We start from the raw sequence: 17,583 nt of genomic DNA on the forward strand, positions 1-17,583 counted from the left end.
CACAAAACTCACACAGCTATTGTACTTATATATATGAGTTTAGGGGAAGACCTCCAGGAAACTTTTTCTCAGTGACTGTCCCCTTTCCCCACCCTCCCCCCAAAAAAACCCTTCCTTGGAATATCTGTAGTTCCTGGGAAATAAGACATTAGCGCATCGAGCCCTTATCAGTATGAAATAACGATGGAATATCTCATTTGATGCTCTTTTAAGAGTTCAGGTGGTATGGGCCACGAACCAGGACTAAATATATATATATATATATATATATATATATATATATATATATATATATATATATATATATATATATATATATATAGACAGATTCGTTTGTAACAGGGCGTCCTGAGGATAAACAAGCCAAAAAGTAAATGAAGTTGCTTGCCGTGTCTCCAAGGGTTGAACTTTTCTTCGTTTTTACGAGGGGAAACGTCATCTTAGTCTCATCCGACACTCTTGTTGCTGCCTTGGTGTCTCTTTCGCCATCAAACCCTTATATAAGTCTGGTTAATGGCATGCCATAATTTTTCGCTCGGGCCGCTCTCTCTCTCTCTCTCTCTCTCTCTCTCTCTCTCTCTCTCTCTCTCTCTCTCTCTCTCTCTTTACGAAAACAAGGATGTTTTTCTTTAAAATTAACCCAGACATTTTGTTCTTATTGTTCCTTTGTAAATAACGAAATGAAATGCTCTCTCTCTCTCTCTCTCTCTCTCTCTCTCTCTCTCTCTCTCTCTCTCTCTCTCTCTCTCGCCGGGTAATTGCTGAAGATACTCACAATTTTCGTCCTGTAATGATGAGATGATAAGATTATCAGTAGAAATGAGTGAAGAAAAAAGTGGTTTTGTTGTTTTTCTATAAATATTGGTTAGTTTGTTTATAATTATCTACAATTTGCCATATTCCCCTTGGCTCTGTTTTATCTTTTTTTTTTTTATAAGTTACTAGCCTTTTGTTGTTCTGTGCTAACGTGTATAAACTGTTAACGTTAATACGACAGAAATGCTATATGCTAATAATACCTAACGTAAGTTTGTTTCTTATGAGGTCATAAATTCATACATTCATGTTTAATTTTGAGCTCCTTATTTTGACAGTTACAAAGCGTGATGATTAATTGTGTAATTCCATTGGTCTTGCATCAAATTTTTTTTATCATAAATCCTCGTTATTTGGTGAAAATTCGGTCTGTTATTATATAAGTTTGTTTTATCGGATGGATACTCCATAGACCTTATCCAGCCAAGAACAAACAAAAAATCAGCACAAAAAAAGGAGGCTGGAAAGGAAGGCCTAAGAAACCGATGGAACTGCCCCCTGGACAAAAATAAAGAGGGAGAGGCCAATCGCTCTTCTTCATTAGACCCGATATCAAGACTCTGATCGTGTATCATTCGCTTATGGAGCAAGTACCTCACTGTTCTAACACGATGAAGCCGTTTCAAAGGTAAATCCTGTCTGCTACTACTGCTATTCTACTACTAGGTGCCAAGAGTTTGTCGTTTGGATAGCCTGAGAAACGTACGGTTCACGTAACAAATGTTTTACTGTGATGAGACCTTTTATCTAATAAGTAAACATTTTCTTTTCCTTTCAGTCACGTGGGATTTCAGAAGCTTCATTAAGCGAATAAATTTTTCATCAGCTGATTTCACCCAGCATTTTTAAATGTTCGTGAATATCAAGTAAACGCTAATATGACTTTCTAGACCAATATATTTTGCTTAATTAGGGTTTCCACAAGATTTAAAACCAAATAGACGAAAGCCTTGTCAATTCCATCCATAAAGAAATGATCTTCAAGTGAGCCAGCATGTACTCGACCTTTGCTATCAATCAGTTGCAACCCTGGACAACGTAGGCTCCATTCGGATGCTCGTGAAACTGCCGATGACTGTGTACCTTGAAGTATCCCACATTCCCACAGCAGCTGTTGACGCTGACGTGAGTGAACTCGGGTGTGCTCTCTGCGTCCGCGTAGTTCACCAGGGGCGCTGGGTCGTTGCCTACTCCCGCCCTGAGGAGATATCTTTCTCTTAATGTATATGTGAAGGTAATGCACTCGTTCCTGCGTTTGCCAGGGCACCTAGACCGTGCTATGACCATGGCTTCACTAAGCGTTGCTGCTTGTGATGGCACCAAACGTCTCCTCGCCGTTCCTACAAATGTCTTTATCAGCACCACCGCCATCTCTCTCTCTCTCTCTCTCTCTCTCTCTCTCTCTCTCTCTCTCTCTCTCTCAGTTAGAATAACAAAAACAATTTAATCTAATTTTAGTTTCACCCTACAGACCTTACAGACCTTACGTTCAGGTTGCCCCAGGTCCCTCAGTGTGAGGCACCTTTGATGTCTACAGAGTTGCTAACGCATCTTCCGGTATATTTTGCATCTTCCAGTCTTGGATGGTCTGGGATGCATCTTAGATAGCTTATTCTTAAAACACATCTACGCTCACTCCTGTTATGTTCCTCAGATGAGCTGGTAGCGCATTGAATAGACGCTGCATTATCGATGCTGGTGCTGGTGGATTAATGTCCTGTGTGCTTTCCTTAATTTTCCTGGTATAGTTTTTGGCACTATTAATCTACCTCTGCTTGCTCTTTTTGAATTTTAGTTCCATGATGTTTTCGGTAATTCCCTATCTGTTTCCATGCTTGAATTACCATGTAGCGTTCTCTTCTCCTTTCAAGACTATATAAATTTAGAATTGTAGTCTTTCCCAGTAGTCAAGGTCCTTAACTTCTTCTATTCTAGCTGTAAATGACCTTTGTACACTCTCTATTTGTGCAATATCCTTTTGTAGTGTGGGTACCATATTATATTGCAATATTCAAGTGGACTACGTAGTACGTTTTATAAAGCATAATCATGTGTTCAGCTTTTCTAGTTTTGAAGTGCCGGAACAACATTCCCATTTTTGCTTTGCATTTTGCCAATAGAATTGCTATTTGATCATTGCATAACATATTCCTATTCAACATCACACCTTGTTTGTGATTGTCTCATTATTAGGTCCTTTATATGCGTATAGCATTCCTACTTTATCACCATAGTTCATTGATTCAAATTTATCAGAGTTAAATACCATCCTATTTATCTCTGCCCATTTATATATTTTGTTCCTATCTTCATCACAAGCAATTTCTCTACTTATTCTTGTGTCATCTGCGAAACTTCTTACTACTGAGTCCTTAACATTACTGTCTATGTCTGCAATCATAATCACAAACAGCAATGCAGCTAACACCGTACCGTTGTGGTACACCGGATATTAGAGCTTCATCCGATTTCTCATCGTTTGCAATCACTATCTGTTTTCTATTTTGCAAAAATTCTTTTATCCATCTTCCTACTTTGTCAACAATGTTATGTTTTCTAATTTTTTCGCTAATATATTATGATCTACCTTGTCAAAAGCTTTTGCAAAGTCTAGGTAAACCACATCTGTATCTTTTTCATTTATCATATTTTTATATATGCTTTCATGGTGGACTAACAGTTGGGTTTGTGTACTTTTTCCGGTACAAAACCATGTTGTCCTATATTGAACAATCTATTTTTCATTAAATGTTTCATTATATTTTTTTCATTACCCTTTCATATACTTTCATATATGAGAGATGTCAGACTCACAGGCCTATAATTACTTGCCTCTAGTCTTGAACCACTTTTGAAAGTAGGAGTAATATATGCTAATTTATGCTCATCATAAATCTTGCCTGTATCTATACTTTGCCTTAATAATATTGCTAGCGGCTTTGCGATTGAATGAACCACTTTCTTTAACAATATGGCAGGTACTCCATCTGGTCCTGCTGCTGATCCATTTTTAAATTAATAGCCTGCACAATATCGGCTTCTGTAATATCTATATCTGATAAGTATTCAGTATTTTCATCTCTTATTTCTGTATCATTATCTTCATTGTCAATTCTAGGTGTAAATTCACTCTTATATCTTTCTGCTAATATGTTACATATTTCCTTTTTTCATTCGTTAATGGGGTGTGTCTCAGCCGATTCAGCGGAGCAAGTCTGTTTAAAATGGTTATGGAGCAAAAGGAATATTCAAGAAAACTGCAGACTCACTGACAGAGAAACTGACTTCCCTGTTGCAGATAATGAGGATCGATAATAGGGCCTACAAAAATAAGTGAGGATGATGGCGATGATGATGATGAATATGAATTTTTTAAGCGGTTATACAGTAAGTGAATTGGGTCTCCTTGCAACTAACGGTGCAAATCGGTGCCTCTTCATATATGTGTAAATAATGGCAGTTAATGTTCGTTGTTATATATATTAACACAGGTATATATGCCAGAGATATCTGTACAAATGTATTTGTATGAAAGAAACTGATTCCTTGATTAAACCGAATTGAAAGGACAAAAAAAAAAAAAAGGAAGTGATCTTACGTGACCGTCGCTCCACTGATCTTAATCCAGTAGGATTTGAATGCAGCGCCAGAAACGATTGCCGGTGTAGAGACGGTGCTGAACCACTGGTTTAAACGTTTGTTGTAAACCGCTGTCTCATTGTTGCTCGCTCTGCCGAAAGCTGTTGCAATGGAAGTAATGATGAGAATGGTCTACTGTAACAAAAAGATGCTAAAGAAACGTTTTAAGCTCTGTCTGTCTCTCGTATAGTTTTGTCTTGAAAGGTGTGTGGTATGGGAACAAGTGTTTTCAAAGAACACTTCGGTTATTAGTGTCATCCTCACACCGTTTGCATTAAGGAACTGAAAAAACACGCTTGTCATTTTGGACAGCACTTGATAGAAGTCAGCACGCATTTGTCTGAAGAAGAGTCAATTCTTGTCTCTTTCAGTTAAATCATAGAGGTCAATAAACAAAGGTTCGAAAAGCATCAAATCGTAGGAAGTCAACAGACGCCGTCAATTTAAATTTATTCTGTAGAAAATATTGTTCACGTAATATTACTATTGTTTCCTCTTTTTTTTTTGGGGGGGGAGAACCTCCTTTCAAAGTGTTTCCATATGCATGCAATCACCTATCATGCATGACAGGAATCCAGACTCCTCCTATCACTGTAGAAACCGACCAGGAGGCCCCTTACCTAATTGATATTTGAAACTGTGGTCGTCCAGCTTGGCGAACAGCACTTGCATGGGGTTCGGTCCCTTGTACTCGAAGACGAACTCGATGTTTGATGCTACACTGCAGTCGGGCAGGATCTTTACCGTGTGCCAGTCCAATCCATTCACGCGAATAGCTGAGAGAGAGAGAGGAATATGACGCACCGGGTGTAGCGGAGTTTAGCGTGCTGTTAATGAGCCTTACGTATGCAGGCATGAAATGGCTAATGTCGTGGAAATCTATGAAAATTGTATCATCTATGATTGAACACTTTAAGTAGTAATGTGACAATGATCGTTGCACTTTCGTTGAAATGAAAACCGCTTCATCTAATGTCAGGTCAAGAAAGAAATTTATGAAATCATTTTTGTAGTAATCATCTACAATGATTGAAGTGACAAATATTAAAATACACGATATAAATTACATTAAAACAGGCAAAGTTAAAAATATGAATAAGGACCAACCGTTGATTCATATTTTTAATGATCGTTGTTTTAATACTTAATTTTATTGTACTAATTAGGTATTATTAGTCTTGAAAATATGCCTGCTGGTTGGCCCTGAAACGTTGCAACTGAATAAAAATAAAACCTGTTGGTGTGCTTCATCATTACTGGTTTTATACCTCCGCCTGTTATATATATATATATATATATATATATATATATATATATATATATATATATATATATATATACATACTGTATATAACGTTTTTTGCAAAAGGAGTCCAAACTTACCACCAGTTGCTATGGTCGTAGGGAAATACGGATCAACTATGTTGTGTGGGATGAAGAGGTGATTTGCCTTCTTATCTGGATTTGATGGAGCGTAGAATCCTATTCCTCTGACTTGTATGGGAGCTGAATCATTCCAGAATATAAGTGGATCTTCTCCTTGGTGACCAAACCTAGTAATAATTGAACAAAGAAATTAATCAGTTCAACAGTGTCATAATAAGGAATACCAGAGACTGCAAATCAGTTAACAAATCTCACAATGTCATAATGACTACCAGAGACTGCAATTCAGTTAATAAACCTAACAATGTCATAATAAGGACTACCAGAGACTGCAAATCAGTTAATAAATCTAACAATGTCATAATAAGGACTACCAGAGACTGAAATTTAGCTCTGAAGGATCTCTCGGCTTCAGATTTTCACTGATGATGAAAACATTATGAACTGTTGATTAAATAGAAATACATAAAAATCCTTAATTAACTGGCACCCTAGTAAGACAATATATAATAGATTTCCAGGTGTAACTGGCAATCAGTTCATTTGATAAATAACCGTTAAAAGGGACTGGAAGCATGTTTACATTTGGGCAAGTTACTGGTTGCGTTTAAAATAACACTGTCTGGTGTGGGGTTCAGAAGCAGTCTTTCCTAGGCAAAAGATACGATAGGGCTGATTAATCTAAGTGTGAATGATTATTCCATTGAAATGTTCATACTGTAATAAGATAACTATAACTAGGAAACAAAGCATCACTGTTTTTCACATCAAAGCAAGATCAATACGAACGTTATAGTTCCGTTGCACCACCCAAGTGAGAAGTTCTGGAAGTTGCCATTGATAATCCCAGGAGAAGAAATAGTTTCAAGTATGTCTCCATTTTTTTTAAGAGTAGTCGTTGTATTTGAGGTGTGTCCAACTCCTAAAATGGAAGAGATTATGATTATCCCTTTGTGATATTTTCGTTTGGTTCTACTCACATCCGAAAATATTAGATGACGCCTCTCAGGGAGCGTGTAATGAGTTACTAATGATCTTTGTATTTGTTATCACCATTTCTTAGTTACTCAGCACACAAATATCTAAGTGATGAAATATTCAGATTAGAAACAGCGATAAAGTGAATGAGTTTAATGCCTATGAACGGAAAAAAATTGGTTGTATGTGAATTTCATCTGTATCTACTTCAGGTAGATAATGCAGTAAGAAAGTTACCTTGAACACTTACGGAACTGGTAATAAGCCATAGTCGGCCGATGATCATTGGTGTCAATGAGGTTTATGTAAAGGTCAGGATTCGAATTTACCGTAATGTTAACCTCGCACATTTCATTGACAATCCTCTTGTACAATGCAGTCCATGTAAAACCACTGAAACCTGTTAACATGATGAAAATTACCTTTATCTGTGGTCCATGGTTGTGACTAAGTTACACACAAGATAGCTTATATTAGGCATGTTTGTGCTTAGAAATATTTACAAAGAGCTGCGAGACTGAAGATCTATGCCCAAAATTACCTGGCGTACTATAATCCTCGTGGTCAGTGCACATGCCTTCCAAAATCTCAAATGGAAAATGCAAGCGTTTCATGTTGACTGAGCCAGACTAAAAATAGTTTTGGCTTCAGGAAGAACTACGGTTTTTGAATTAAAGTCGAGTGCCGCTATTTTCCAACACTTGTTTTCTCTACATCGAATATAGGAAATAAATCGGTAAGATATTGCTGAACACTTCTGCAGATTATCAGCATGCGCATCTACTCCACTACCGGGAAAAATATTCCACATTTCAGCGCTTTAAGGGACAAAAGACTCTGGTACTGATCGGTGAGACAATGAGGCACCTCACAGAATAAGGAATCAAACGTAATATGAGATGAGAAGAATACAAAATCTTAAGGAGCATAGACTCTACAGACTTTAATTTAGAGTCATAATTTGAAGAAAGTTTATGAATGTCTAGAACACAAAGGTCTGATACAACTGATGTTAGAACAAGTAGGTAACATTACAACATTAACGAAACCCAAGACATGAATCATGAAAATCAGAACTAAATATATGAGAAATCTTACTAACAATACCTAGCTTACGTGATGTGTTTTATAAGTTGTACAAAACAATGAAGAGTGAATCGGATGCTCGAACCAAGAGTCATTTAGTAAAGTTTTTCAACTAATAATGGACTAGATCCATGATGCAAGATCGGCCATTCAAAAAAAGTTTTACTTTACCATAGTTCACCCTCGTACCCAGCTAGTTAAGCTGCTTATTGATTATCTGTTACCATTAGCTACTTCACTTTGCATCAAAGGAAACTACAGTAAATAACTACAATAAGAGTTGAATCACCTGCATAACTTACTTCGTATTTTTTAGGCTAACAATCGTGTTATTTCTAAGAAATAAGAATAACCTGGATTCCAGAATATTACCCTGTGAAAAACTTGACGTGCCAGATCTGAGCTCATTAGCAAATATGTCACAGTAATAGTAAAAAAAATCAAGTCGATATCCTCCATTACCATAATTATGATATTTATAAATAAGACAAAGACAGCGAGAAAATCTGTTAAAAAAGTATGTACTTTTGTCCAAATAGATACTGCAAGTAAAATTTATTAGATCATCAAAAGTAGGTTCCCAAACTTTTGTTCCTCGGTACCCCTTGGGCTTTTTTTGTTCCCATGTACCCCTGACACTAAAATTCCAAATATTTTGATATTTTAAATTTAAATTTATGGAGTCTGCATGTGTAGATTAGTAGGTCTTAAATTTGATGGTAATTTATCAATACATACTTTTTAGATTATCCAAAACATTCTGAAATGACAAATGTGCAAAATTTGTGGGGAAACCCTGATATGAAAGACTGCAAAATTTGTTACATTGAAAGACTATACATATGATATCTTAGTAATTTTTTTTTATTCAATGGCAGAAAAAAAAGGCATAACATACTTGTCTTGTGAATGCACAGTGTAGAGTTATAGGCCCAAGACTGGTTGTAGATACAGCTACAGATTCCTGGAGACGCTGAAGAGCTTGCTGTACAGTAACTGTAATCGACATTCACCTGACACTGATCATCGTTCGTACAACTTCCATTCAAAGAACGTGCTGAAAGAGAAAAGAAGACGAATTTTATATATAAAAAAATAATTTGCAAGTTACATTACAGTATTCTCATGACAGAGAATTCCCATATACGCTCAAGACTTTACCGTAATTTTCCAAAACATTTCTATTGATCTTATCTGCCGCGTTTATTTATTATTTGAAAATTACAATGGAATCCTAAATGAATCATTTTTAATCACGTTTCCATTTTGAGTACACAAAAAACAGGCAAGATGTTAAAATCCCTGTCTGAACTTTACGTATCCTAACCTAATCTAAAACCCATGTTTACCTTCAAAGTGTATGATGGCTTATCTAGAAAGAAATGCAGTGTTCAGGTATAGTTTGAAAATGCAAGCATTCAACTTTGGCTCGTCTAGGAAGAAATAGTTTGCTGGTATGTTTTCAGATATGTGTTCTACTGATTATTGGCCTAATTATGTTTGCTGGAAAAGACTACGACAAATGAGAGTGAAAAATAAAGAAATGGGAAATAAGATATGAAAACAGACTGGGTGAAAAAGAACCCATTTTAATTTCTTGTTGCCCACCACTAAACCTAGTACTCTATCTGACTGCTTAATGTAATCAGCACACGAAATATGGAAAGAAGGGTTTTACAGAATACTATAATGAAATTAGGAAAGTGACTATCAATCACAGTCATGATTAAAAAGTTAAAGGAACGTCTCTACAATAAAAATAACCCCTTCATATGTCCACTGAAGGTTGTAGAAATTTATATTTATATTTAGTAAAAATATTTTCAGTAGAATAGAAAAATACAGTGGCTAATCTTAATAATCCCGAAAGGACAACTCACCACAATTAGCAGCGCACTTCCCTTCCTGAGTACACGAGGCCTTGTCCAGAAAAATGGAGTTATCCTCCTGCTGTTGACATAATTAGATATTTGATTCTTTAATTTTGAGAACTTATCTTTAATTCTGAATTATGCACAGGTAATGTTATTTGTAATTAAACATGTGCTTTACATCAAGCAACAGCAATTGTTGTAAAGATCTTATCAAAATTTATTATTCATTATAAGATACATGAACAATGATATACAGGTTTAACAACTTTGATGAAATGCATTGTTAAATTCATCAGAGCCTGTTTTACCGAATCCTTATAAGATACATGTAGCAAACTTATCTGTACTTCAAGTTAACGTTTCTGTTTCTACCCTGATTTCCTAATTATGTTCTTGTGACTTACCAGATCCAAAACTTCATAGTATCGCCATGATGTGTCATTTCTGTTTAGCTGCAATGTGTCGTTTTCTTCACATATGGAAGATGAAAGGAGTTCACACGATTTTTCCAGTTTCTGTAAAGAAAATCAAGACCCTCACATTAGCTTAGAACGATTGGAACGAGCGTTCATTTTATAAGTGATGCATTTCTGAAGAAATAGTGAATTTTTCACCCTTCGCTCAAAAATTGCACGTAATTTAATATTTTTTTATGTGTGCCATAAAGTTTGGAAAAGAACTCGAGTCAGTCCGTGAGCTTTAGTGTATTCGTATATTTATTTTTTTTAAGCCATGATTAAATACAGTCAGAGTTTTGATTTAGTGATTGCTTTATCTCATCTTGCACTATGCTTACCACTTCCACCGTGCTATGCTGATTGTACCTTCTCATGTTGATTGTATCTTCTTTATATTAATCATATCGTGATCGTACTTTCTTTATACTAACATATCGTCTAATCTGAAAATGATTAAGAAAACTTAAAAGAAAACCGATTACTCACATTAAAATTAAATCCCTTGCATGTTTCACTTTCTATGTTGTTGTGGTCATGGCAAGCCATTATGCAGGAAACTGGTCCGTGGTCTGCCGTGGTATTTTTAATGACGTCACTGTTGAGACGACCAGCCCTCCAATGGGAACTTGCAAAGGTACCACAGGTCACAGTTGCTGTTATTGCTGCCAACCATAGTAGGCAAAAGCCCAGGTGTAGACTCTGGTAGTGCCATTTCGAGGGACGGCGCATGCAGATTCTAGGCATAGGTCTGTTTTCAAACTAGACAGTAGGAAAGGATGTTAGTTGGCTGAAAATATAAGATTTTTTCAAATCTTCATGTTTTAAACATTTTGGAAATATTAGATGACAGTGTATGCCTGATTTTCCAGTTAAAGGAAACTTATTTTTTTTATCTAGGCTTCTTTTATCTTCCTAATCATTCTGTCTACTAGAATACTACCATATCCTTTCTGGCTCACTGTGTAATGTTATTTTCCTTTAATCTTATAGTCATTTTTAACTATTTTCCCCTTTTAGCAATAGACAATAATTCCTCTTACCCATTACTTTGGAATTTTCTTACTTCTTGGGAAAACCTTACTCACCCTGAAGCGACAAATAAATAGCGAATAAAAAGGATATTATATTCTCAATATTATGCATCTATGAGTTTCAGACTTCAAGTCACGGGAAGAAATAAACCAACATAATCCAAGTGATAAAATGAGTCTAGATAGAGGAATACAGACGTAAAGATAAAGCAATAAGAGAACGAAGGAATTAAGATTCAAATAAGGCAAAATCAAAACGCACACTGCTGTGCTAAAATATTCGAGAAAACAACTAAGCATAACAGGTACAGTTGTATAAACAAAACTGACCTGTGCAGAGCTAGAAGGTGTGAATATGTACACAGCCGGTTGTGCATATTAACACGGCTTTTGGTTTAACCGTACTCTGAGAATATTCTCGATCATATTTTTATTCTCTTTTATGAATTTTATTTTGGTTTGTTGAGAATTTGGTCCATTATGAAATTGTCTGCTATGTAAATTTTCCTTGAATATTAAATCTATTCCGTCTACGAACCTTCTATAGAAGATATGTTTAAAAGATCTTGGACATTTCAGTGCATGATAGCACATAAATGCTAATTAGTGTCTGGACCCGAAAGCTTCATATGAATGTCATGGGAATGGAGTGGTAGGTACTATTCCTTCACGTCCTTGAGTCTGTAATTACTTTTATCATCATGCATTAATCCTTTAACATATTTCAACCACTGTTGCTCTAGTCCAAAAATAAATACCGAATATATTTCAGGCAGCGTTTAAAATAAAGCTTCAGTCTGTCAAGGCCGTGAGAGAGCCGTGCAAAGAATAACTTTACGTTTAAGACTGACATGATAGGATGGAATTTCCTGTAAAAATTGGTTCGTGTATTTCTCGAAAGCCTGTCAGTCGCATCCGCACGCTAAAGAGAGGAATAAAAAATGTGAGGTTCGCTGGTCTGATCTACGAAGACGCGCGAAAATAACGAAGCCATTTTTCACATTTTCCCGTATTTTTTATTCCCCCTGCGTTTAGAAAGCAAACTGGTCTGTGTTGAAAAATTTTTCGTAATATTCATCATATTCAGTTTCTCTTTTCCTCGTAAACTTTCTGCAAGTAGTGGTGACAAATTAACTGACAACTGACTCTGAATAATCATGATAACGATCAAGGTTCAGGACAGTAGATAAATATACATATATGTGAGTCACGTTATGGGATAGAATAAAAAAAAAAACCTTGCATAAAAACAATGTCAGAAGTAACTATTCATTCTATACCTTTGAGGTTAGAAACAGACTTTCAATCATATGTCAGTTTGTATACAGCTGTTCAACATAAGCTACGGCTGTATGATAAGTGATCGTTACTAAACTCTTTTATTGCTTTTTAAACACTTGTTTATTTAGGAATATTCTGCAAGCTTTTGCTAGTTTATGGGCAGGGAGGGTGCCTCAAAATCCTTAGGTGCTACATCTTTGCATTTATTGGGTAATGCCTGTTGTTAAATCTTCATTCCATTGTAAGACAAACTGGCCGCCATTCAAAGTATGAGGCGATTGAGGTGAATCTAGTAGAATTGCCATTTCTTTTCAGTCTTTCTGTCCTTCATAGCGAATTCATTCAGAGCAGCAATCTGTGCCTTTTTTTTATGTCATAAAAACCATACTTGCGTGTTGTACTCTTCGACCTGACTCATATCCCCACCTTTTTTCTTTATTAGAACATAATATTTTTAGGTCTCTGGTCGTTCGCTTGTACTTCACGTAGTTACTTTCAAGTAATTTAACATGGCTTCATCCCCGATTTTTGGGGCTTTAGCCTTGTCCAGTATGTCTGTATTGATTTCCATTCATTTTTAATGTATTGTCTTTCAGAAGAGGAACATGCTATGAGCGATTAATGTTCCCTGGAGACGCAAAACAAGTGGTCGTTGATACGAGAGAAAGACTATGACAGGTTTATATATTATATTCCAGAGAGAGAGAGAGAGAGAGATAATATCAGCTGATAAATTCTTATTCTCAAAGTTGTACTTTTTTTCTTCTGATAGACTGCATTTAACATTTTTACCGTTTTTGCTAATTCTAACTGTTACGAAAGACAATAGTAATTTTCACTTTCTGTTGGTGAAATAGAGATTTGGCGGTGGAATTTGAATGCTTCTCCTGATTTAGAGTTTAATTTCGTTGACCCCGTAGGGGGGGTTAGTGTCGTCAGTGCACCTTACGCGGTGCACTGAAGGCATTACTTGATGTTCATTGCAGCGTCCCTTCGGCCCCTAGCTGCAACCCCTTTCATTCCATTTACTGTACCTCCATTCATATTCTCTGTCTTTCATCTTGATTTCCACCCCCTCCTAACAATTGTTCCATAGTGCAACTATGAGGTTTTCTTCTCGTTATACCTTTAAAACTTTGCTACTCTCAATTTCCCTTTCAGCGCTGAATGACCTCAAAATCCCAGCGCTTGGCCTAAATTTTATATTCCATTCCATTCCATTTTATTTCGCTGGAACAGTTGTCACAAGTTGCATTATATTGTTGAGTGTAAGGTCTGGATAAAAGTGCATTGCGTCAATGAGTTAAAATTCCATGGCCTCTTTAGTACCAAAGGGTCAACGCCAGCTCTAACTTGTAGCCTTCACTTAAGAACGCCTATATAGTCCTTTTGACCAGTCATGTGAGGTTTGGAAGCGTTACCCACTTGTAAAGTTAATCTTCTATTTCATCCTTATGTGTCTCTGACATTACGATGAATATATAAATTTTCATAAATAACATTTTCATAATTCACTTAAACTTATATTTACTGTCCTTTTCTCATAAATTCCTTATCAAGCTAACCGGCTTTAGTATTGAATGTAATTGTACGCACATTCTGTATAATGAAAATAATAATAATAATTTGACATACTTTTAAAAAATTTCATGAGAAAAATACAATTCACATGAAAGGAAGATACCAAACTGTCAATATCCATTACCCATACTCACCAATCGATTACTCCTTGATCAACAGCAGCAACAATGAAGAGTCAAATATATTTCATATTTGGGCGTCTAAGATGACGAAACGTGGAAGCCTGACAAACGATATTTATATATATCTTTTATTTTTTAAGTACTCAGACGTTTCTATAACGTCCGATCAGAATGAACGGAAGAAGAAAGGAAATTCCAAAGTTTGGCGGCAGAATAAAAGAAACGGTCTGTGAACTGTTCAGTCGGAGGATTGCAGCTTTCCTCAATGTTCATGTGGGAAGAGGTGGTTTGGCGGGTAATTTAGAATACCGGGTCGAGTAATCACAGAGGGTGCCATTGCCGAGGATTTCCATTTCAGTTCCGTCGCCTCGCAAGCTATCTCATTATGCAACCCATTTTCATTCGTTCCAGCGTGCTTGTCACCTCAAACACTTGTAACTTTTGCACCTTCGTGAGCTGTTATATCAGGACCTTTTTTTAATAAAAAATACATTCTGATAAGAACGCTTTATATGTTGTATTAAACTGCATATGCTCTGTCATATAGACGATTAAGGAGCTATTTCGGGAAGATACTACCAAGTAGCACAAAAGCAGTGATTACTTTAATCTCAGCAGGAGATTAAAAAAACTGTTTATCAAGCAACTCGTATTATCCAGCGCTCGCTTTCTTACTTGTTCTAATCGAAATAAACTTATACATGAATTTAATACTGAAATTAAAATGACTTATCTTTAGCGTCCATGATAAGGAGCTCCGCGTTATCCCTCGAATCAAGACACCTAATCAAGAAAAATTTACCTTTCAAACTTCTGCTGGTTCCTTTAAAATTAGTAAACAAGGAAATTCCAGTAGGTTAAAAGACACAGGTGAGTCGTACAGTACCTTTACAGACAAGCAATGCAGATGGTCAGAAGGTCCGTTCGCTGTGCCTTCCTGATGTTAGAGTCCCGTCTTACTCGAGACTAGATCAAACCACAAATGGTGACGATTGCAAACCTTGCTCCGGTTTCCAACCCCTGAAGAACAGCGCGCACAAGGATCAATATCAGTTCTTTATAATTCTACGAAGCAAATTTGTTTACAGATATCTAAGGCAAACTTGGTTTCGTATCGTACTCAGGAGGAACTACTTTGGATGGTTGCTTAGCAATCTGCTGTAGATGACTTCGTAGATCCTAATTCCTAATCATAGACTGACGTCGTATTGTCATTTATTGTTAACCTCGGTCATTTTTATAACAACAGATTAGATTTTATGATTCTTCAGCTGAGGAATTATTAAGGGAAGGGCAGTCGTCAATACTCCAGTAGGGAAAACAGAAGAAATAGAAATACAAGGATGATTTATATAATGCACAATATCTGGACCCTATACTCAGTAGTCTTTGACAAGGCATAAACAGAAGTGGAAAAACAAAACTCACAAGGCTTAAAAAAAATACCTTCAGCTCAAAGACAGAGAAGTCAGAAGTTACGGAAAATAACAGAGTAACACGCGAAAGTTAGAGAAAGAAATGGTGTAATACCACAGAATGCAAGTACTTTGGGAAAATGGAACACTGAGAATGGTGATCGTAAACTAAACTTACGAAAAAAGGGAGGAAAAATGGAATTCGTTGCGTATGAAATTATGATACAGCGGGAAATATGATTCTTGAATAAAAATATATGATACATTGATCATTCTTACTGTCTTTGCCAATGTGGAAATCTGAGGAAAAATAAAGGAAATTGCAATGAAGGATTTCGTAGAGCGCTGGAACACATCACCTCCGCCTTACTGGGGGCCAATTGCTTGTTGCGAAATAGAAAAATATAATAAGAAAACCTCGCGAAGACTGCATGGGAGAAAGTAATAAATGTATGCAAGAAGTACGGAATTAATGTAGAAGTAATAAAACAGTTTACAGAAATAAAGCTCAACAAGGGAATGAAAGGAAGTTGAAAGAACTATAAATATCAACACGAAAACGACTGAGCTGAGGTTCCCTTATGAGAGGATAGAAAGAAATATGTAAATGAATTAGTTACAGTACAAGAGACCCAGTAATAATGATGAAGACCAGACTAAACACGTGGGAACTAAAGTGCAACTATAAGGGGAAAATTAAGATATGAGCTGTGACTTATGCGAGGGAGAAGAGGATTAAAGAGAATACACTATGATTGCAAAAGCCTTGGATAGTGGACATTCCAAAATTAGGGTGAAGAATCAATAAAGCCATATTAAAGAAGTAGCATGTGTCATAATGAAGGCGAAGGAAATCAGAGATATATAGAGTAACAAAGGAAGTGATATCAAGGTAGGCTATAGATAATGTTCCCCGATTTGGGGCTGTGGAGAAAGCATCCAAGAACCAGGAACATATTATCTTCATTATCGCTTACAGATAACTTCAGATATTTCGGTTTTCTTAAGACAGAAATTAGATAACGAGCCCTCACATCAGACGTTTACCCAATTTCTCAATATTGTTTCTAAATATGCTAAATAAAGTTATGACGTGATCCTTCATATAGGAAGAATTTTTTGAAAATAAAATTCAAATTTAGTAAGGAATAAGTGTATCATACAAATCAGTTGAAGAATGCAGAATTCCCTGCAGCATTCTGTATAATTTTCATGTTGTATATTTTTTTAAATGCCTCTCTGCTCTCTCTCTCTCTCTCTCTCTCTCTCTCTCTCTCTGTACACACATATATATTATATATATATATATATATATATATATATATATATATATATATATATATATATATATATATATATATATATATATATATATATATATATATATATATATATATATATATATATATATATATATATTTTATATATATTAAAAGCAATTGCTTTAGTGGCATCAATAAGTTTCTTGCAGGTATCTTCATACTGACGGAGTTTTTTCCGATTTTCGTTCGTCAATTTCTGGTGAAAAATGCACAGACTTCCTTCTTCCATTTAATGATTTTTGTCGCGACAGCTGTTTCGCCTTAATGGCATTATCAAGCGACTACTGACTTACAATCTGGCCTTTAGGCCTATTTATATCATCTTGTGGGGAGAACGATCTTGAGGTCTGGGTACTGGTTGGTCAAGGGATTAACAGCTTAACCATTTCAGGGTGTTGTTTTGGGCACAACAAAAGTGAAAGTTTAAACGTGTGGTTAAATAAATATTCAAAATATAATACCAAGCACTAGTGTTTCCTTAAAATTTAGTATAATCTTACATGTTAGTTTGCAAATACATAAAATAAGGTACAAGAATAAATAATATTTTATAGCCATTAAGGCTAAACAGCTGTCGCGACAAAAATCAATAAA

General features: G+C 35.8%; 2 protein-coding genes across 2 annotated transcripts in view; one reads left to right on the plus strand and one right to left on the minus strand.

The window, feature by feature from the left end:
* The window catches only part of LOC136845995 (ubiquitin-conjugating enzyme E2 Z-like), a 70,902-nt gene that overhangs the window by 20,600 nt on the left and 32,719 nt on the right, over positions 1-17,583 (plus strand). The gene's annotated exons all lie outside the window — the stretch shown is intronic.
* On the minus strand, positions 1,834-16,781 carry LOC136845537 (uncharacterized). Its single transcript, XM_067115717.1, has 11 exons — positions 15,139-16,781; positions 10,724-10,996; positions 10,184-10,294; positions 9,786-9,855; positions 8,804-8,962; positions 7,070-7,219; positions 6,631-6,763; positions 5,839-6,008; positions 5,076-5,231; positions 4,415-4,556; positions 1,834-2,014 (listed from the first exon to the last, which is right to left on the minus strand). The coding sequence occupies exons 2-11, from the start codon at positions 10,979-10,981 to the stop codon at positions 1,834-1,836; spliced, it is 1,530 nt and encodes a 509-aa protein (XP_066971818.1). The 5' UTR covers positions 10,982-10,996; positions 15,139-16,781.

Source organism: Macrobrachium rosenbergii, chromosome 14, assembly GCF_040412425.1.
Source record: "Macrobrachium rosenbergii isolate ZJJX-2024 chromosome 14, ASM4041242v1, whole genome shotgun sequence".
Taxonomy (NCBI): domain Eukaryota; kingdom Metazoa; phylum Arthropoda; class Malacostraca; order Decapoda; family Palaemonidae; genus Macrobrachium; species Macrobrachium rosenbergii.